Raw genomic sequence first — 23,900 nt, forward strand, 5'->3', positions numbered from 1 at the left:
ACATCAGTCTTCAGTTATGATTTCTCGTGTAATGTGACTCTCCTTTTCACAGTTGCACCCAGCGTTTGTGAATTATGAAAACGTGCAAAAAAAACCTGAACGCAAAAGGCCCAAATAAAAAAAACATACACAACATATAATCTTTGTCCAATCAAAAACATGTATCTTCCAAAATAGTGACTTTACATGAGAAGAATTTCAATGGAATGTAAAGAGATTTTATTTTTCGTAATTTTGGAGCAGGGCGGCACGGTGGTGCAGCAGGTAGGTGTCGCAGTCACACAGCTCCAGGGGCCTGGAGGTTGTGGGTTCGATTCCCGCTCCGGGTGACTGTCTGTGAGGAGTGTGGTGTGTTCTCCCTGTGTCTGCGTGAGTTTCCTCCAGGTGACTGTCTGTGAGGAGTGTGGTGTGTTCTCCCTGTGTCTGCGTGGGTTTCCTCCGGGTGACTGTCTGTGAGGAGTGTGGTGTGTTCTCCCTGTGTCTGCGTGGGTTTCCTCCGGGTGCTCCGGTTTCCTCCCACAGTCCAAAAACACACGTTGGTAGGTGAATTGGCGACTCAAAAGAGTCCGTAAGTGTGAGTGAATGTGTGTGTGTCTGTGTTGCCCTGTGAAGGACTGGCGCCCCCTCCAGGGTGTATTCCCCGCCTTGCGCCCAATGATTCCAGGTAGGCTCTGGACCCACCGTGACCCTGAATTGGATAAGCGGTTACAGATAATGAATGAATGAATGAATTTTGGAGCATTTGTATTGGTCCATTCACTTATTTGCGTGAAGGACAAATTCTGTGTCCCAATAAGGTAGTAAAATAATAATGGACAAAAAACGGAGATACATGCTTTTGATTGGACGGTGACGATATACAAAATCAGATCTCACACAGTGCTGCAAGTACAAATGTTATTGAAACCACAGTTCTTTCACTGTATTTTCTTTGCACTGTTTCTTCTAATCAATCTTTACCATCAACTATTTAACTACACATACACACAACCCACGAGGAACGCTCTTGTACACGCAAATAACGTCTAATCTCTGGTGTAGAAGATTGTGGGAAATTAAAACAAGAAGGTGTGCCAAGGCCTCTGTTTGGCTCCTTTGTGGTTTACACTCAAGTAAATGTGAAATGTTATAAACTGTGTGCAGTCTGTGATGGATATGGTGACTTCTATATATTAAGTTTCATACCCTCCTCCAAAAGTTACATAGTGCAACATACCCAGGTTTGTGGCTGAAGTAGCAACGACAGAAGCTCTGTTCTCCACTGTGACATTTCAGTGTAGCATTTTTACAGTAAATAACACTACCTTGTGTTCCTTTAATCAAACGCAGCAATGTAACTGAACACCTCTGATACACAGTATCGGCCGAGCCTGGTTCTAGACGCTAAGACGTTTGTGAGTGTGTGAGGGGATTGAGATGCTGAGAGAGAGATCCAAAAATCCTACTATGAGTAGGTGTTTGCCGTGTTGGAAATCAAACACAGTAAGAAGCAGCATTCTGTATCATCTCGGATACAGAGGAAAAGGGGGAAACAAAAATAATAAAAAAATAAAAACCCTGGCTGCAGCTCATGTCCAAAAAGCTCCACACTAAAAACCACCCTCAACGCTCAGCTCTTTTATGGCCTAGTTTGTATTTTTAAAAATGTGTTAAATGTGTCAAGGATATGAAGAGAGAGAGGGGGGGGGGGTGTGGAAGAGAGCAAGTGTACATCATGGCTGACGAGCAGAGCCATCTGAGGCCCTGGATGTAAAATTAGCAACATGGTTTCCATGTTGAACTTCATCAAATCATCTTTTATAACTCTTCCTTTTTGCCTTTCTCTCCGTAGTCTTGCCAGTGAACTCAAGTTACACAACCACGGTCACCAGACACGGCAGCTCCCCCGAGCAGCTGTACCAACCTGTCAGAGACCACCCGCAACGTACAGAGCACTATGTTTAACCCTCCAACGTCTACAGTTACAATTGTCGCTTTTCTATGCTAAATAAACGTAACTCAAGTCATAAACGTTTTGGGCAAGTGACCACAAACGGACCTCATTAATATTCAGTGACCCCAGACTTATTCACCCCATTCAGGGGTTTACTGTATGTTGGTAATTTTTATTTGTATGTTAGTTTTTCTAGAGCTTACATAGAACTTCGAGAAGTTTCGTTCACAAGCTAGTCCCGCCCTCCCCTACTCCGATTGGTTCGCTAGAGTGAGAAGGGGGCGTGGTGAAGTAGCCTAAAATCTTCTGATTGGACGGTCTGACTGTAGAGCTACCGTTATTGGTCGATAACCTTCTCTGTAAACATTTAATTGGTCAGTCTGCACGTCAGTAGTCGTCCACCACCCCCCACCCCCCGGAAACGTGTCCTCTTTTTCACCATCTCAGATCTGGTCACCCTAGTTGGCAACATCTCACAACCAAAGGAATATCATTGGCACTCAACTGCCTGTAAACATCGAGTAAATGTGGAAACAGATTCCTTTACATGAGCTTTTCAATCAGTTTCCAAAGGTACCGTCCACACGGCTACGGACATATTTAAAAACAGATTTTCATCCCTCTGTTTTTGAAAATATCCATAGCACCTCTTAAACAAACCCTAGTTGCTTCTGAGGCTCCCTTCTTAGTGTAATTCATATTTGAAGCACTGCCCCCGAAACCAATGAGGAAGGGAGAAGATGGGGGTGGTTTCCTGCCCTCCTCCAAAATAGCAGCTTTTTCAGTGCTGAGCCCAGGGCTCCTTTCTCAGTATTACAAGTCATCGCAATGATTCTGGATCTGTCATTTTAATGTAAAAATATTACATAGTGTTCCTTTAAAGTGAGACATCAAAACACCATGGAGCATGAAAGGAACTGCAGATTTGCCCCAATTCACTCCACGCTACTCAAGTAAATCTTAATAGTGCATTATATATTTCTGATACTAGTCCAGAGCAGACAGCACAGGCACAGAGAGGAGAACAAGAAGTGGGGAAGAGGTAAGTGAAGACTGGAAGAAGAAGAGGCAGGAGGGAGGAGACAGCAGACAACGAGAAAAAAGAGGTAGAAGAGAAGGAACATGGATGGGGGAGAGAGAGAGAGAGAGAGAGAGAGAGAGAGAGAGAGCGGTTGAGATTCATCTATCCCTGCAGGTCCTTTTTTTTTTTTTGTAAGACTATAGAATGTCACCTGTTCTATTTATACAGCCACAGGGGGAGCAGGCGGCCCGAGCCTGGTCATTCAGCCACCTTGAAGCATTCCACCAAGGAGAACTGAGAATGTGTGTCTGCGCAGGCACGGAAAGACAAAGTAAAACAGTGAAAGAACAGAGAAAGAAATGAAAGTAGACTTTGGAAAAGCTGAGAGAAGGTCTTTTCTAAGCCAAAGCTCATAGAAATGCACTTCTACACTGCAGATCAGAATTGGAATGCAACTCCAACTCTACAGCAATAAACAATAAAAATCTCTCAAGAAAAGACAACCCCAACCTCCACTTCTGTCAAATCACCTCCATTTACTTTAAACGTGCTGACAATTGCCTTCAGATCTCTAGTCTGCTGATAGAATGGGGCACTACAGATTGGGAGCATACCAGCCCATGCTCCCCATGCCCAATGTCAATCATCAGCTAGAGAGGGATAAAGAACAACACCAACACTGGGCTTCGTACTTAAATATGATAAACAATGCAGTTCATTTGCTAAATTCCATTGAAATACATTGTGTTTGTGTAAGTAATCTCATCCTATAGGTACAGCATGTCGCTCCAGAACTTCAGAGCATGACGTTTCACTGCATCACTGCATTGTTTTTTAAATTTAAATAAAACAAAATATATAATTCTGCCCTTTTTATATTTGTATTCTATATTTCATTTAATCGCCACTAAATCAAAGAACACCTCAAAATAACAGCCAAATATTAGACTTGGTGCATCTATGGAGCAAGTGACCGGTAGCTGGCCGACATTTCCTCAACCTCCGTCTGAGACCACTAGACCCCGTTTACCTTTGAAAACCTCGACCAACATCCTGTCCCGAAGTTCGTAAGTGATTTTGGGTTTATGTGCCTTGTGTCCCATTTATGAAATTTGTAAAAGCACAGTGCGCCAGACCACACTTAAATGCACACTAAACACACCCTTTCCCAACACACTTGTGGCCTTGGAGAGTACTTGATTATGTTTGCTAAATGTTTGCTAATTCTGCAAATATCTCATGGAAGAAGTGTGCACTTAAGCTAGACCACAAACCATAAGTAGTATGTCAGAGCAGCTAGATCCCGATCCATTGATAACAACATATTCACTGCCTATGTTGCCTGCCAATTAAATTTGTATATGGCAGAAACTACACGTTTTGAGACAAGGCTAATTACGAGCATCAAAAAAACACTTAGTGGATTAAGAGTGGCAATAAAAGCTGTTATTGATGACTAGACTGACAGTGAGTAACGACTTAAGCCTTGTCCCCACAAATCTGGACAGTTTTGAAAATGTAATTTTTTTTTTAAGAAATACCCTTCCAGAAAAATATGAAAATGATTGCATTATCATGCCAGTCCAGTAAGTGGCCATAGTACCTTTTAAAGTCATAGATTGAATCCCAAATTACTCCATTCTCCCTATGTAGTGCAATACGAACTCATGAAATTACTGAATCTAGTCCTTAATAGTGCTTTGAATATTTCAATAAAACATATACAGGGGGTCCTCGACTTACGATGGTGATCCGTTCCTACGTCGCGTCATAAACCGATTTTCGGTGTAAGTCGGAACATACGTACATACTGTACGTAAATAACATACTGTAAGCACTTATCCTATACTAACACCTATCCTCCTTGGTCCTGAGCCGCGTAACCGTGTATTCTTCCGCCGCGCACAACAAACACGAAGTTCACGTTACAACGTTTACGACGCAAAATCACTTAAGTCAAAACAAGGCTTTATACAGTAAATGGGAGATGTGTCGTAACCATGAAACATCGTAACTCGGGACTGACGTAACCCGAGGACCTCCTGTATATTTATTCATCGGGAATCAGAAATCTAGTGCTATCTGTAATATTGTAGTTTTCGACTCATGTACGTCACTATATAGGGAATGAGGAGCTATTTGTATTTCAGCTACAGACAGGCATGCTCCATGATGTCAGCTATTTTAAACAGCTGTTTTGCACCCATTAACACGACAACTGACAACATGCGTTTTCAAAACTCTCCTAGAGAGAATTTTCAATGATCTAAATTGCCATTTTCATGGGTGCAAGGCGGGAATACACCCTGGAGGGGGCGCCAGTCCTTGCAGGGCGACACACACACTCACACCTAGGGACACTTTGACTAGACAGTCCACCTACCAATGTGGGTTTTTAGACTGTGGGAGGAAACCCACGCAAACACAGGGAAAACACACCGTGAATTTTCACCGTGAGGCCAAAATGCAGAAATGTATTTATTTATTTTTTAAATATTCATATACGTGTCTGTGGGGGCTTAATTCCATGAGAGGATTCATGTGTCAAAATGGCACTGGAATTCTTATAAACAAAGCCATTGTTTGCGAGTTTCAACCAGCAGATGAGTTTGAAATATCCGCATCAAACCTGGAGAGAGCAGTGATGGGAGACGCTCCTTTGGCTCCAGATGGAGCCAGTGGCGTAGCTGTCAAAAGCAAGCCATCACGGCAGTGCAGTCATGACCACATTGCCTTATTTGATCATAACGGATGTAGGAGGTGAGCTGCAAGAGCCCTGTGCTCTGACTCCCATTAAGCGCTGCGGTTGGCCAGCCACAATCAAAAACAATCTGGACAGACCCATTAGAGGGCACACGCCTGACGCAAACAGCGCCCCAGCGTTTCGTCACCTCCTCAATGAACAGTCCAAAGTCCAGAAGCCTTGTTTGCACTGCCAGCGGTGACCATCTTAAGTGGGAGGTGCGCATGAAACTCACCCTTTTCCCTCTGCTGATCTGCAAACAGTCGAGTAATTTTTCCAACAGTAGAGATAGTTGAGGGTTGAGCAGCTGATGGCTGGTCTGAGGTTATGGCAAAATAAATAAATAAATAAACACTGTCCAAACAATTTGAATGGAAAACATAATGGACATGAAATAATTACCACCAGTGGCAGAACTGAAAGTGAAAGTGCCTTTGGAGGCAGAGGCCTCTCTTGAAAGTACTCCACCAAACCAGAGTCTCACCACATTAATCCTCAGCAGGTTGGTAACTGCGAGGAACTGCAGGCCAAATTCAACAGGCTTCCTGCAAATTTCATTCATACAAGGAGGCAAGCTGTTGTTCAGCATAAATGCAGCAAGACAATAAGAGGTTGTTCCCAACTTGTGCCAACTTCTGGGTCTGGGTCTGTTTGAGTTTAGGCAACAATATTTTTGGTCGACACACACTGATATAGGTGCTTCATCTGCATCCTCATGACTCTATACAGCTGTAAGTTCACTCAGTTCCAGCAACGGGTATTCCCACTAGGTTTGGGCAGTATAACACCAAGTATTTGGTGTGTGAAATTTCTGTTTTGTGTCCAAGTACACAGGCAAACAGTTCATTTATGTGCATTTAAAAGAGCCACAGGGAGGGAGCGCTGTGGGAGCTCACTGAATGCTGATGTCACTCTGAAAATGAGTGGAGAAAAACACAAGCCCACCGCAGTTGGGAATTTAGCACCGACTTTGGGTTAAAAGAGAAGAAGGAAGGTGTAACATATTTTAAAGGTGTAACATATTTTAAATAATTATTGTAATTATTGCAAATTTGTGTAGCCTATAGGGCGGCATGACGGTGCAGCAGGTAGTGTCTCAGTCACATAGCTCCAGAGGCCTGGAGGTTGTGGGTTCGATTCCCACTCCAGGTGAGGAGTGTGGTGTGTTCTCCCTGTGTCCGCGTGGGTTTCCTCCGGGTGACTGTCTGTGAGGAGTGTGGTGTGTTCTCCCTGTGTCCGCGTGGGTTTCCTCCGGGTGACTGTCTGTGAGGAGTGTGGTGTATTCTCCGTGTCTGCGTGGGTTTCCTCCGGGTGCTCCGGTTTCCTCCCACAGTCCAAAAACACACGTTGGTAGGTGGATTGGCGACTCAAAAGTGTCCGTAGGTGTGAGTGACTGTGTGTGTGTTGCCCTGTGAAGGACTGGCGCCCCCTCCAGGGTGTATTCCCGCCTTGTGCCAAATGATTCCAGGTAGGCTCTGGACCCACCGCGACCCTGAACTGGATAAGGGTTACAGATAATGAATGAAAGTGTAGCCTATACCAATAATAATAACCAAAAATTTAATCTTTGCAAATTCACTTTGGATTAAAACAAAAATTATTTTCATCATTGGTTGTATATAAGACAACCCTTATCTTCAGTACTTGTACATTTCTGTACTTTTTAGTTTTATTAGGTGTAATTCATTTAGACTTTTATCAAAGATTTACTGCTGGTTCTGCATAAATGGTTTCTAGAGGGGCACTAATTAGTGCAGCGACTTTTTTTTGTAGAGCAATGGAGAGGGTGAGGGAGTGTCTTTGAGTGAATGTGTGTAATCACTTTTCATTGTGTTTCAGTAATAAATTCTGAATGACTCGATATCAATTCTCACATGTTTTTTTTATAAGACAGGCTCGTTTAACGGTTAGTGTTGCTATCTGAGAGTCGCTGACACTTCACATTAGATGGGACTGCACGGGCGGGAGCAGGAGTTAACATCTGAACTGTGGGCGGGAGCGGCACAGAAGTTGCTGATTTTTTTTTTTTTTACGGGAGCTGAAACTTGCTCTCTCAGAAATAGGGTATTTATTCGTCAGCACTTGGCGGTGTGCGCTGTCGGGCTGAGCTGAACTGCACAAGCAACTTTGTGCTCACGGATATAAGTCTCAGCACAGCCCTACAGTGCACCACGCACATCCACCCACAATAACGCCGTATAATGTGAGAATATTTTGAGACAGAATGATGGTATGAAAATTTGAAAATGATTTCCCCCATCCCCAATTCCCACATCAAAAATAAAGTTTCAGGAAGATACCAGTCTAAATATTCGGCATGCACAAAATATTTGCTACTCAAATGTTACCATACTAGCATTTGCACTAGCAATAACACTTATATTTGGACAAATTAAGGCATTCACATACGACACATGCCAATAGTTTGGTCATTATAACACATGCGCATCTTCAACCTCGCCACATTCATTAATAAATATTTTTTTCCTCAAATTTTTAAGTAGTTTCCAAAGGATAAAACAAAGGCTATAGGTATTTATCTCCTGTGTGATTAGATCTCTGCCGTATGACAGGCAGAATCTAGGCTTCATCAGATCTCACCCAAACAGGGAATATTTCATTTTAAAGAAAACATGCAGACAGGGCTATGTTTTGACCAAGTACAGTCAATGGTAAGGTTCGTCAAGCTGGGCTCCTCCACAGCCTGATAAGGCCTTGGGAGCGGGCCGAGGCCAGCAGCAGGATTCTTTGCTCTAGGGAAAGGCGTGGAGTGATGTGCATGGAGGGCAGCGAGGCGGGCAGAAATGAATGTCTTTGGCTGCAAGTCAAGCTCCCACTCTGCTAAAGCCAAGGAGAACTGGTCACAGTGGCCACCTCACACACAGCCGTAGTTCAAGGCAGCACAGCGAAGCTTAGAGTGATGCTTTAGCAAAAAAAGCATATTACACAAGTTCCAGATCAGCCAAGACATGTTTGGTGTCTGAGGTCTGCTTCTTTAATACTGCTGCGACTGAAAGGGGATTGTAGCTAACAGTCACCAAAGCTTTTACCTCACCAATTACAAATGTCTCAATAATCCCAAACATTAAGATGGTACGTTTTTCCAGGTTATACGCTATGAAATCATATACAAAATTTGCATTGCATAAATACAATAGAAGGAGCCACTGTCAGCCCTTCACCCCCACCCCTTGGATCCCTGGAACCTTGGTGCTCTCCATTGAACCAGCCCGTTTCCACCAGTTTAGATGGGAACCAATGATACGTCATCAACTGGGGGAGGTTGGGAGGTGCTCGGTTCCAGTTTCACTGTGACTGAATTCAGCAACACAGTAAGAGCCAGAGACAAACAGACAGTCTCAGGTTATTGGTTTATCCAATGTTTACATACAGCAGGGTCAGATCAGAGCGAGATATGACACACGTGTAAATGTTGCAGTTCTGAACCGTCCTGCTGAGCTTGTGAACAGCAGGGAAAAGTAGCCAAGTGCCTTGTTTTGCACTTAATACAACCTCAGAACACACACAAACTGAGCATGCCATAAACATCCAGCTCCGCAGCACCATAACGCTTTATTTGAAGCTCTGAGCTCTTTCTGGAGCTTCGTTAGCGTGACATGGCGACAGTCGTTTTGATGGTTCATGTTAAAGAACTCACTAATCTTTGGCTCTAACTGGGAACTCATTTTTCTGGTTCGCAAACCACACCAAAGTAGGTTCACGAACAGGAACGATCCAGTTCCTGATTCTGGCCAAATGTTTGGTAATTTCTGAAAGGATATAGTGATGCACTAAAACGAGCAATGATTTGTCCAATTTTCCATAGGAACATGCCTTATAACAATTTGGTTAAACTTAAGCTTCTTCTAATGCACACCCTACAGCATCTTACAGATTTAATAATGCATCAAGCTGACTGAAGAGAACACTAAACATTTGTAAAGTACTCTATGGATACCAAATTTTCTAATGATAACCAAACTGATAAAATATCACATGACCCGCCTGATGCCTCTTGACTGACAATACACTCGATTAGAAAATACGATACCAAACCATAACCAGGACTTTGTCAGGATAGTCAAAAGACTGAGCATAAAGTGTAGCGAGTAGAATACTTATGATCAAATGCTCTTGGATGACATATTTTTAGAGTTAATAACTGATGGAAACAACTATCTGCTAGAAATTGAGCCATGGCCTATTCTCGATAGCATCCCTGTCTGTAGAAAACCATATCTCTTTGGAGATTTGGAGCATTTTGATTGATCCATTAATCAAAAAGAACATCAGCTGTGCTCAACTGACACAGTAAGCTAAAATTTGACAAAAATTAAGATACAGGTTTCTTTGGACAGCGACGAAATCTAACTTAATTGTCACTAATCAGCATCAACTGGGACACTGGGCACACGTTGCACATCTGGATGAGCATCTCTTGTTCACTGATCATTTAGCGAGGTCTAAAGAATGTTTCAACAGAAACAGACACTCGGGTTTCTTCCACAGCTCTCCAACAGGAGCAGGTTCACATAATCTAAATCATAACCTAACGACAACTGTCAGACCACATCAACGTCTCTGCTTAGCGAGACGGAGTACCGTAGACTACTACAGCACAGCTCGGAAGCAAAGACATGTTTCACAAAGCCTATTAAGGATGTGGATAATCCAGACTAGTGGAGACTTATCCAGGGTTATGCTGACAGTTTTAACTACACAAGTAGGATTGGCCATTAGTAGGATGACTGAGCACCTTCTAGCTTCCTTTCTCATTTCTGCTTGGCTGAACCAGGGAAGTCAGGCACAATTAAAATGAATGCTATTGAGAATGAAGGGCAAAATAACATTAATAACTAAGTAATAATCTTAAAACCTGATAACGTAGATCATAAACATTAATATTACTTAACAACATTACTGAAAATGTACATACGAGCCATCACGCTAAACAGAGGCTAATGGATCAGATTCAGTAATGAAAGCTATGGTTAACTCCAGGAGACAATCCACAAAAGACTCCATTATCGGTATATCTCGCATTAAACTGTTGGCCAAATTTCTCATTACTGCTCTTTGCCCTCTTCTTCCTCACTCTCCATCTAGGCACTTATTTCTAAACATCGATTCCTATTTTAATGTAGCAGGCTTTTGTGGTCAAGAGCGGAAAAGAGGTCCTGCTAATAGGAAATGCATGGAGAGAGTGTCCGTGTCAGATATCATTAACAAACTCACCAAGTCATAGAACAAATACATCCGGCTCTTGAGACAAACCTCTACAGCTTGATAAAGCACCCATTTCTCTTTCCTTTAAGGATATGCAGAGAAGGTTGTAGTGTTATTCCCACTGCTATTTCACCAGGCTTGGGCCATCGTTTTGAGATAAAAACAGAATTAGGAGCCTGTATGAAAGGGCAGCGATGATGAGAGTAATGATGACCTCAAATTGTCTCATCCTGGTAGCCGTAGCCCAAATCTGACAAACTCCAATGACCTGTCACTCACCGCTGACAGAATGGTGTGAACACCCATAAGATTTGAATGTTATCACACATTTGTGGTCAGGAAAAAGAACATATTGCTTTCAAAAGAAAAACGTATCTCCTGTGTCAAACTTTAGTTAACTACGTCGTATAAAGACACCAGCTGTCCTTCACATTGTGTGACAATTTCACCGTTTGCCACCGTTCTTCTATTGAAGTTTAAGGGTATATTTTCCTTCTTGTACATAATTACAGTTTGAGATACATGTTTTTATTTGGACAGCAACAAAATATGAAAAGCTACACATCTTGTACTATATTCTGAGCGAAAGCAAGGCACTTATCTGCAATGAAAATTGATCAAATTACAATTGGAGTCCAAAATGTGATGAATACTGAAAAGCCATAATGCTCACCAGGAAGTAAAGAAAGGGGTTTTCACCCTTCAAGTCCACAACACTCGAGTGCTACAATAATTACAATCTCAAATCTACGACAAATTTCTTCACAGTCTTTACCTAGTGGTGTGCAAATTGTGGTAGAAGACATTTTGATAACACACATCTCCATATTTGGACAGAGATGACAATACAACCGTATCTGGCGTAAGATTGTCAAGATAGCTGCCTTCAGTCAGTCTTTTTATCATCTTGGCATGCTTAATGTCATCATACATTTTTTAGTTTTGGCTCTTGGAAACAGTGACGCTGCAAGACCCCCAGTCTTTGCAAAAATCATAATCTATTCATAAATAAATAAATAGCACCTCAATCTTTTAGACGCGAGAGCCAATTTTTCAAATTCTTCTGTGCATATGGCATTAGTAAAAACCGGAGTTATGGTCAGTGTTCTTTAAGTACTGATAAAATCCATTAAATGCTCAGAAAGGCTTTAAAAAAATGATCTTCACAATGATAAAAACAGACATGCTTCCCACCTCTAAGTTGACTTCACCTTAATAGAATTTCTACCTACTGCAGGCAATACAATGCAAAATCCCTGCAAAATGCAAAACCCCTAGCCTTATATTCTGTCAGAATGACAAGTGCTGGATGATTAAACGGTGCTTAGACGACTGCTTGGAAGTAATCTCTGCATTTTTAAAAAACTACAGCAGGAATTTGTCGTCTGCATTCAAGTGCTCAGCTAAGTTAGCTTGACCAGCTGCTGAAAAACAACACACTGGATAAGTTAGCAAGGCAGCAACAATGTCAGGCCTCGGTAACAGAGGTCACCGCCACCCAGAGACAAAAACAGCGACCACAACTCAATATAAATCACGGTGGACTACGTTCATTCAGATTTTCCTGCTGTCTCCACTCGAGGCCCTCTCCATTTCGGCCCACAAATGCTAGCTAGCTAACGGCTAGCGCGGTGGCTACCCGCTAAATGAATGTGAGGTTAGCGAACTAGCCGCAGAAAACATGACATTACAGCATAAACAGCAGAGAGCGGCTCTGAGCGGGGAACATGTCACTTTCATTGATTTGGGCGGAAAAAAAAGCCTCCAGCCCTCAGCACGTCCCCGCGGCTACAACCCCTGCTTGGGAGGCTATAAACCCTGCAACCGTCAATGACGGTAACGACGCTGTGACGGCGGACCCACCAAGAAGGAGCAACTTTAATTCCCGCCTCGCGTCCCGCTTGTCTCGGCGCAGCTGCTTGTCGATCTCGGCGTTGATCCGTTTCGACTCCTTCGCCTCTTCGCTCAGGCAACAAGCCATCATCGACTCTAAAGTCATCGCCCCCTGCTTTTAGAGCCCGGCCTCGTCGTCCGGAGTCGGATCTGGACGCGGGGTCTCGAAATGTGGTCGTGGGAAAAAGGAATGAGAGGGAAAAAAAAAATCCACAATCCCTGTTCGCCCCCGGTCGGAATAGAAGCAGCAGGGGCGAAAAAAGGAGGCGAACTGGAAGGGAGGAGGTGGGGGGAGGAGGAGGAGGAAGAGGAGGAGGAGGAGGAGGGGACTGGTGTTGGGGAGCCAGGCGCTCAAGTAGTCCCCTCACACCGGGAAAGGTCTCCGTCCACAGCCGCTTCAAGTCTGGGTTCTCAGTTGCGGAGGAAGACGGAGGAGGAGGCGGTGGTGGAGGAGGAAGAAGTAGTGGTGGTGGTGTTGGAGAAGAAGAAGGAGGCCCTGAGCCTTGGTTTCTTGAAAGTGATAGGAAAAATCCAAGGCAACCCCCACCCACCCCCCGCTTTCCGTATGACACTCCCCCAGCGCCTCGGCTCTCTCACGGTCTTCAGCGGTTCTCCAGGGTTCAGCAGCGGCTCTGGACACTCACACCGAGCCACAGCCCTCTCTCTGTCTCTCTCCCTCTATCTCTATCTCCACCTCCACCCTGCTGCTAATGGTGAAGAGATGACCCGCAAAAAGAAAGAAAAAAAAAGACTGCAGCGCCCGAGCAGTGAACAAAGAGCCCGCCATGTGAATTAGCACTTAACAATAAATCAAGCCCAGAAACCACAGTTGTAGAAGTAATATATAAAGATTAATCCATTAAAACTGACTTCTGGTAATAATCCTCCATTATGAGTCCATCACTGAGAAATGCAGATGTTACCAGTAACCGCTCCCTCCCCATTAACGTAGTTAACATGAACCTGTGGTGTTTTTTTTTTTGTGTTAAAATACATATCACAAGTGTTTAAATCAGCACCACGAATAAGCAGTGCTCCAAAGTCTCAAAATGGGCAGATTCAGGCAGCCAGGGCTTCCTATGTCATAAAGCGAAGGAACCAACCCTGTCACCTTGCAGGGAGGGGCTTTTGAGTAGCATGCGTATGTTGGAAGGGTGGGTGGAGATAAGAGGTGTGGTCTAACTGTATATTTATTGATCCATGCACATTTAATGAAGCTGTAGGCTTAAAGCCATTTTAAGAGGATTTTTTTTGGGTGCAGGAACAATGGGCAGGGGGTTAGGGGCCTTGCTCAAGGGCAAGTGGATTGTGGATTGTGGCTGTGGATTGAGGGAGGAGACAGTGCTGTTCTTTCAATCCCCCTGCCCCCAATTTTACTGCTGGTTTTCAGGTTCAAACTGGTGACCTTCCAATCCCACGCCTACTTCTCTAACCTTTAGGCCATGGCTGACTGGGTTAGCAATGTCGCAGTGGGTTATAATGTGTATAGCACAAGCCGTTTAATACATTTACTTGTGGATTACTTGGTGTGTTCTCCTTGTGTCAGTGAGGGTTTCCTCCAGTGGTTTCCACCGAGTCTGAATCTGTATATTTCTGTAGAACAGAACGCTTCACGTAAAAGCAGCCGTAATGGTTTTGTTTACACCTTATTGAATCAAAGTAGCTCCATTTACAGCTAAAACAACTGCATTGAAAGATATTAATCAACTCGTTTAAAATAGATCAAGAAGAGTAAACTTAAGATGTCTCATGAAAGTGGCCACAGATCTTCAGATCACCTCTACTCCATATTGGCTACATATGATAAGCAGATCACATGCTCAGGACAAAGTCGAGTGCACGCATTTTCCTAAGGGCTTGGATCACATGCAGGAAGTGCACTAGTTTAGTTCAGGCAAAGAGATGGTGTAATTGGACAGCCACGATTATGAAATTAGTTTAGCATTGTGCATATCCCTCAACCTACTCCTAACAGCAATGTGGAGGTGAGGAAAGCCATAGTGAAAAACAACAACAACAACACCTGCAGGTTAATCTGGATTTGGATTCACTGCCATGTCAAAGTTGTGGCCTACTGGTCTATTCAAGGTTTGAACATGGGGGTTATAAGCAATAGCAACTTCACGTCTTTGTAGATGGAGTAGGCGGTGGGTCATTATGTAGCTTGTGGCATGTCCACATAAGGAACCGCAAACCAGTCCTAAACCTATGTGAAAAATGTTCCGAAAGCCTGTGTAAATGTTCTTAGGTAGGTTTCCCCCTGAATATTACTAGGTTATTTGAATTCCAAGGTCATTGTGTAGTAGCACTGAGTATATTTCTACATACATGCTCTCGTGCACTTTGAACTGACGTTGCTTAAAGGTAAGTCTTATACTACACTACTACAACATTAATACATAACCCAACTGAGTGCTGAAATTGTAAGGTAGTGCTGTCACAGCATCTCGACTGATGAACAGACTTGACAAATCAAAGCTATATGTCCAGTTTGTATGTGGAAAACTGCTAAATAACCTTACAAAACTATTGATTGTTCATTAGAAGTTTACAAATGCTGAAAAATGATTAAATATTTCAGCGAAGTGTCCTAGCAATATTTTAAAAAGCTGCTAATCTGTAAGGGCAGCATGGTGGCGCAGCAGGTAGGGGGTTCTGGGTTTGAGTCACTCCGGGTGACTTTTGGAGTTTGGTGTGTTCTCCCTGTGTCTGCGTGGGTTTCCTCCGGGTGACTGTCTGTGAGGATTGTGGTGTGTTCTCCCTGTGTCCGCGTGGGTTTCCTCCGGGTGACTGTCTGTGAGGAGTGTGGTGTGTTCTCTCTGTGTCTGCGTGGGCTTCCTCCAGGTGACTGTCTGTGAGGAGTGTGGTGTGTTCTCCCTGTGTCCGTGTGGGTTTCCTCCGGGTGACTGTCTGTGAGGAGTGTGGTGTGTTCTCCCTGTGTCCGCGTGGGTTTCCTCCGGGTGACTGTCTGTGAGGAGTGTGGTGTGTTCTCTCTGTGTCTGCGTGGGCTTCCTCCAGGTGACTGTCTGTGAGGAGTGTGGTGTGTTCTCCCTGTGTCTGTGTGGGTTTCCTCCGGGTGACTGTCTGTGAGGAGTGTGGTGTGTTCTCCCTGTGTCCGCGTGGGTTTCCTCCGGGTGACTGTCTGTGAGGAGTGTGGTGTGTTCTCTCTCTGTCCGCGTGGGTTTCCTCCGGGTGACTGTCTGTGAGGAGTGTGGTGTGTTCTCCCTGTGTCTGCGTGGGCTTCCTCCAGGTGACTGTCTGTGAGGAGTGTGGTGTGTTCTCCATGTGTCTGCGTGGGCTTCCTCCGGGTGCTCCGGTTTCCTCCCATGATCCAAAAAACACACGTTGGTAGGTGGATTGGCGACTCCAAAAGTGTCCATAGACGTGAGTGTGTGAGTGAAGGTGTGTTGCACTGCGAAGGATTGGCGCCCCCTCCAGGGTGTATTCCCACCTTGCGCCCTGTGATTCCGGGTAGGCTCCGGACCCACTGCGACCCTGAACTGCATAAGCGGTTACAGATAATGAATACTACTCCTCTGTGGTACAGTAAATAATCATATATCCTGGTCCTCCAGGAATGTTACTGTATATGACAACGCTGCCTCTGCATTGGCTTAATTCTGCAGTTCTGCAGACAGATTGTAACTCAATTTCTATTTAAGACCAAAATAAATCAGAAAATATACAGTTAATTATAGTTAAGCACTAACCCCATATTTACACTCTATGTCACTCCTCCCATCTTCAGTGATCTGGTTTGATTGCGAATCTTAGCATTCTGATGACTCAACCACCTTAGATATCTGGGACGGACCATGATATTAATTTCAGTACTAGCAGGTACGAACGAAAAGGGGTTGACCAATATTTTGAAGCACTGTTTGATATATTTATTGTACTATAAAGAGTGTAATGTTTAGCTGCATTTGGTTCATTTTTACCGCACTGATAATTAGCCAAGAACACTTACACTTAGACAGACAGGTGCTAACAGTCTGGATGGTCCCCTATTTCCTTTGGTGCACGGAGTGTCCATTTCTTCCAAAAAGACTTGACATATTGATTTGTGTAACCACAGTGCATGTTTTAACCCTTCAGTGGTCCACCCTAGACGTGTCTGAGCCCAGAGGCTCCTGTTGGCATTGTAACATTTTTTTTTGCACTGCATTTGTGGATTTAACTGAAACAGAAAGGTTTGTCAAAGTAACCACGAGCCCATGTGATTACAGAAACTAAAAACGAAAGGCTTGATGAACACAGGTCTAGGCCTCTCTTGATGCTGCTTTTGTACCAAATCATGTTTACAGTCACTAATGCAATCTCCTGTTTCATATCACATCCATATTTAATTATTTCCATCATTACGCGCCCTAAACCCCATCACAAATGTTTCTCTGGATTGTGCTGCAGGACGTATTTTTAAAAACGACAGTATATTTATAGATCACTGTTTTCATTTGCCATCTTCAAAGTGTCCCAACATTTTCTGACTTTAAAAGATTACTAAGAGCAGACCTTCACCCAGTGATTCAGTGACAGCAGGGAGCCAGAGTCCAATACACCACAGATATTTGCTGACACCTATTGGCCATAGTTTGTATGGTAAGCAAAAGCCTAACTTGTCAGTAGACGGCCTACAGCTTTATGTAGAGGTTATGCAAAATAAAAATAAAATAACTAAAATTTCATATCACAGTAGTCTCTAAACAGATCATCGGGTATAAGATAATGTTATTGTTTGCATTAAAATGACCCTGCACTTACTGCACTTACAGAATCAAATCAAATATTTAAAAAGAAATTGTCTGAATTATCAAATGACACATATTGCCGTAAACTAATAAATAATAGAATGATATTCATTCATTCATTATCTGTAACCCTTATCCAGTTCAGAGTCGCTGTGGGACACGGAGAACACACCACACTCCTCACAGACAGTCACCCGGAGGAAACCCACGCAGACACAGGGAGAACACACCACACTCCTCACAGACAGTCACCCGGAGGAAACCCACGCAGACACAGGGAGAACACACCACACTCCTCACAGACAGTCACCCGGAGGAAACCCACGCAGACACAGGGAGAACACACCACACTTCTCACAGACAGTCACCCGGAGGAAACCCACGCAGACACAGGGAGAACACACCACACTCCTCACAGACAGTCACCCGGAGGTAACCCACGCGGACACAGGGAGAACACACCACACTCCTCACAGACAGTCACCCGGAGGAAACCCACGCAGACACAGGGAGAACACACCACACTCCTCACAGACAGTCACCCGGAGGAAACCCACGCAGACACAGGGAGAACACACCACACTCCTCACAGACAGTCACCCGGAGGAAACCCACGCAGACACAGGGAGAACACACCACAGTCCTCACAGACAGTCACCCGGAGGAAACCCACGCAGACACAGGGAGAACACACCACAGTCCTCACAGACAGTCACCCGGAGGAAACCCACACAGACACAGAGAGAACACACCACACTCCTCACAGACAGTCACCCGGAGGAAACCCACGCAGACACAGGGAGAACACACCACAGTCCTCACAGACAGTCACCCGGAGGAAACCCACGCAGACACAGGGAGAACACACCACAGTCCTCACAGACAGTCACCCGGAGGAAACCCACCCAGACACGGGGAGAACACACCACACTCCTCACAGACAGTCACCCGGAGGAAACCCACACAGACACAGGGAGAACACACCACAGTAGTCACAGACAGTCACCCGGAGGAAACCCACGCAGACACGGGGAGAACACACCACACTCCTCACAGACAGTCACCCGGAGGAAACCCACGCAGACACGGGGAGAACACACCACACTCCTCACAGACAGTCACCCGGAGGAAACCCACGCAGACACGGGGAGAACACACCACACTCCTCACAGACAGTCACCCGGAGGAAACCCACGCAGACACGGGGAGAACACACCACACTCCTCACAGACAGTCACCCGGAGGAAACCCACGCAGACACAGGGAGAACACACCACACTCCTCACAGACAGTCACCCGGAGGAAACCCACGCAGATAATAAAATTAAGGACTTAATGTTCTAAACTCAGTACCAATTTGATCAGTTCCACTGACCATATAAAAGCACCTTTACATAGCTCTGTATGTAAAGTGAGCATGCTGAAGTGACATTGGCATGAAAAAGCTTAGTCAGATTAAGAGGAAGAAACTCAGACAGGAACCAAGAAGCAAAAAGGGAACCCATCCTCCTCTGGTCGATGCCAGAACAGAACAAACAAAGAGAATTGTTCAAACATAGAGCCGCGTGAGCGAAGAATTGCAGTGTTACTGTCAGTGTCTGAGAGCCGTGTTTGTTAAGGCCTGTGTTAGCAGTGTGAGGGAGGTGAACAACGAGCAGTACCAGTTAAAGTACAAGCCCAGTCTCACCAGTCAGTTGGTGGCATGAAGGTGAGACATCCTGGCAAACCTTGGGGCCTGTTCTGGTTCAGCTCACTTTTATTCAGTGGTCACAAGCAGTGCCAGGGAAATTGGGGAAGACGAGATGTTTAATTTGGAGATCCCCCAAACACAGCTTTTTTTTTTCACAGCTGCAAAATGGAACCGGTTTGTTTTACATTCCATTTTTGAAAATTCCTGCTCTTCTATCACCTGCATCCTTTTTTAAAAAAGATCATTATTTCTAGGGCTCCACTGAGTCTTGCTCAATGATGAATTGGGTGAGATATAGATAACAATGAGGAATTTGTTGCTTGATCTCTGGAAAAATAAGGAGAAAAGAATGGTATATCTTCCTAGGAATGTGTATAAATTTAAATAATTGATTGTGATTAATCACAATCACATTCATTGTTTTAGTTAATTGGTTATTTACTGATATTTGATCCTAAAGTCTACATTTTAATTCTGTTCAAAATAAGAGTTCTTCGCTTTAAAATGGACAAAATGACAGAAACTAAGTATTTTAAAAGTGAAACAATGTCAAATAAACTGCTGTATAAATGTATTATGAGATCAAGCTTTGATTCATACAATACTTTCTCATCATTATCCACCATCTTGGACATGTTATGACTTCTTTAGAACCATTTTCCATTAAAGGAACACCAGGTAAGATTTTTTATTATTATTATTTACTGGGGTGGCGCAGCAGGCTCGATTCCCGCTCCGGGTGACTGTCTGTGAGGAGTGTGGTGTGTTCTCCCTGTGTCTGCGTGGGTTTCCTCCAGGTGACTGTCTGTGAGGAGTGTGGTGTGTTCTCCCTGTGTCCGCGTGGGTTTCCTCCGGGTGACTGTCTGTGAGGAGTGCGGTGTGTTCTCCCTGTGTCTGCGTGGGTTTCCTCCGGGTGCTCCGGTTTCCTCCCACAGTCCAAAAACACACGTTGGTAGGTGGATTGGCGACTCAAAAAAAAACCCCTCCAGGGTGTATTCCTGCCTTGCGCCCAATGATTCCAGGTAGGTTCTGGACCCTGAACTGGATAAGCGGTTACAGATAATGAATGAATGACAATTATTTACTTTACCTCCTGTAGTTTCTTTAATTTTTGCAGAACTGGGAGGGAGGGGGTGGTCACTTCCCTTCTCCAAAAGTTACATAGTGCAGTTTCTGCAGTGTTGAGCACAGAGTAGCAAGGACAGAGGCCCCATTACAAGTCAGTGAAGAATCACAGTGATTTTGAAGCTGTAATTTTAAGGTAACAATATTACATAGTGGTCCTTTAATATGTAAATCTGAAGCCCCAGGTATGGTCTATGCATAAGAAAGGGTTGACTTGTTAATGGTGCCCCATAAGGTCTTATTTTCTTTTCGCGTTCAAATCTAAATAACAAACGAAACGTTGAGTAAAGTCTGCGGAACACACACTCGATAAACAAAGACACCTCTGTTTGCTCAGAGCTGAGTCATAGTTCAGTTTCAGTGGTTAGTAGTTTCAGTGAAGTTTATGCCACATTCATGTCAGATGGGGAGAACACAACAAGCTCCTCACAGACCGTGACCTAAGACAGGGTTTGAACCCACAACCCCAGGGCCCTGGAGCTGTGAGACAGTGACCCTATCTGTTGTGCCACTATGCTGCCCTGTGTTTATGGCATAAATGTTCATGTATTTAACTCCTCATCTATCAATTCATTCAGGATTCAGCATTCATTCACCCTCAGCAACCACTTATGTGAGTGTGTGTCACCCTGTGAAGGACTGGCGCCCCCTCCAGGGTGACTTCCTGCCTTGCGCCCAGTGATTCCGAGTAGGCTCCGGACCCACCGCGACACTGAACTGGATAAGAGCTTGAATAGACAATGAATAAATGAATAATAGCATGCATTAATTGTATTTTTTATTTATTAATTTATTTATTTGTACCTGTTTTACTCAAGATGTCTTTAATTTCTTCTTTTCTTTCTTTCAGTGACTGACTCAGAAGGAAACATCCATCAATTTTTTTTTTTAATAATTTAGGTTATTATTAGTAGTACTATTGTTATTATTACATTTATCATTTGAAATGTAAAGGAAGCTGAGGGCGGCACTGTGGTGCAGCAAGTAGTGTCGCAGTCACACAGCTCCAAGAGCCTGGAGCTTGTGGGTTCGATTCCTGTCTGTGAGGAGTCTGTCTGTAAGGAGTGTGGTGTGTTCTCTCTGTGTCTGCGTGGGTTTCCTCCGGGTGACTGCCTTTGAGGAGTGTGGTGTGTTCTCCCTGTGTCTGTGTGGGTTTCCTCCGGGTGACTGTCTGTGAGGAGTGTGGTGTGTTCTCCCTGTGTCTGTGTGGGTTTCCTCCGGGTGACTGTCTGTGAGGAGTGTGGTGTGTTCTCCCTGTGTCTGTGTGGGTTTCCTCCGGGTGACTGTCTGTGAGGAGTGTGGTGTGTTCTCCCTGTGTCTGCGTGGGTTTCCTCTGTGTGCTCCGGTTTCCTCCCACAGTCCAAAAACACACGATGGTAGGTGGATTGGCGACTCAAGTGTCCAGGGTGTATTCCCGCCTTGCGCCCAATGATTCCAGGTAGGCTCTGGACCCACCGCGACCCTGAACTGGATAAGGGTTACAGATAATGAATGAATGAATAAAGGAAGCTGACAAATTTAAAGTGTATATATGTATAAATGTATAAATGTAATAGTTGTATCAATGTATAATAAATGTATCAGTTCTCAATAAATTATTTTCTAAATTCAAACAATTATTTTTGATTGTGTCCTTCTTTTCTTTTCTTTCTTTTTGTTTAAAGAAATATACTGTAACAATATAAACTTGTTTGGAAACTTGTGTAAAGTGTATCAATAAATTATAATTGATGATTAACAAATTATCAATGTATTCAATAAGCTTTTAACTCAATATAAAGCAAACATTTTTTTTATATATTTGGTAGCTCATAGATTTTACTTTCTGAAGGTCAAGCCAACGTATGGACAATTTCACACTGGTTGACACCCAACATCCTCAAACATCGGTTGCCAGCCAACGTTATGCCAACGTTATCTTGAGCCAAATTCAGCAAACGTATATTTTCTGTTTAAGGAGCTTGTGCAGACGACTAATAAATCAGACATCTCCACAATTTTGGGATGTGTTGGAGTTATGTTTAAGATGCAGAAATAATCTGAATGTTGAAAAAAAATGATGGTATAGTTATATTAGCAACAGCGTCATAACAAAATGTACAACATTCCTGAGCTAAAACCGACTTTTTTTGAGAAAACATTGATTGAACATTCACGGTTTTATTTGTTGTTTTTAACTCGACGTTTTCCGCCAAAGTCCAAGGATAAAATGCAAAAAATACATTAATTTCACTAAAAATACATCTAAATATTCGTTGTCTAAATGTTGCCTTTTAGCATTAGCATTATAACTTATCACGTCATGTAGAAGTATTCCACTCCTGCAGATGGAGACAACTTGCCGTGATGAAACAACAGTCGTTTCTTCACCGTACAACAGGGGGCGCCACCGGACTGTGTACACAGACATGATACAATAATTCAGTGAAGGAACACATCTGTCAATATAACGTATCAGTCTCGAAATGAATATGAACATAATTTAAATCGACAGTGTGATCTGATATTTAAATATCCCACTTATACTTTTGGTCTCACTTCAGTTTTACTTTCTGCAAATGAACGAGGGCTACTGAATGAGTGTCTGAACCTTTCTGCAAATGAACAGTGTCATTACTACAATAAAACATGTCAAACTTTACAGCAAACACTGGACTGTATTTTCATGGAAGACACTGGAATGTGTCTTCATCCACCTGTCAATCAGGACTAGGCTTCAGTTTGAAAAGAATGCTGGAACATGGCGCTGGAGAGTTTATGATTTTGAAAACACTGAATAAAGGGTAAAGGAGCAATAAAATCCACTTCTGGAGTTCACTGTGTGTTCTACAATGCCGTTTGATGGCCACAGTGAAAAATAATAAAACAAATAGTAGCCTGTTGCTGAATGAAATGTGGGGCTCTCCATGACTGTGAACCTGAGCCAAACTGTGATCAAACAAAACTGGTGACTGGCAAGAGACAAAGTGAGAGAGTAGGAGAGAGAGAAAACATGCTCTAAAAATTCTCATAACAAACCTACAGTGAAAAATGTATTAGGCCCAAAGACGTTAAGCTAAGCAGTACATACAGTACATCACTCACTCACTCACTCACTAACACTGTCTCTCACTCACTCACTCACTCACTCACTCACTCACTAACACTGTCTCTCACTCACTCACTCACTAACACTGTCTCTCACTCACTCACTCACTAACACTGTCTCTCACTCACTCACTCACTCACTAACTAACACTGTCTCTCACTCACTCACTCACTCACTAACTAACACTGTCTCTCACTCACTCACTCACTCACTCACTCACTAACACTGTCTCTCACTCACTCACTCACTCACTCACTCACTCACTAACACTGTCACTCACTCACTCACTCACTCACTAACACTGTCTCTCACTCACTCACTCACTCACTCACTCACTAACACTGTCACTCACTCACTCACTCACTCACTAACACTGTCTCTCACTCACTCACTCACTCACTCACTAACACTGTCACTCACTCACTCACTA

General features: G+C 43.7%; 1 protein-coding gene across 2 annotated transcripts in view; it reads right to left on the minus strand.

Moving 5' to 3' along the window:
* The window catches only part of LOC136675516 (guanine nucleotide-binding protein subunit alpha-11), a 56,352-nt gene extending 43,303 nt beyond the window's left edge, over positions 1-13,049 (minus strand). For both annotated transcript variants that reach the window (XM_066652078.1, XM_066652077.1), the window contains exon 1: positions 12,787-13,049. In XM_066652078.1, coding sequence (XP_066508175.1) covers positions 12,787-12,922 — 136 coding nt within the window. In that variant the 5' untranslated portion in view covers positions 12,923-13,049. The remainder of the gene's footprint in view (positions 1-12,786) is intronic.
* Positions 13,050-23,900: the final 10,851 nt, after the last annotated feature.

The sequence above is a fragment of the Hoplias malabaricus genome, chromosome X1 (genome assembly GCF_029633855.1).
Source record: "Hoplias malabaricus isolate fHopMal1 chromosome X1, fHopMal1.hap1, whole genome shotgun sequence".
NCBI classification, from domain to species: Eukaryota; Metazoa; Chordata; class Actinopteri; order Characiformes; family Erythrinidae; genus Hoplias; species Hoplias malabaricus.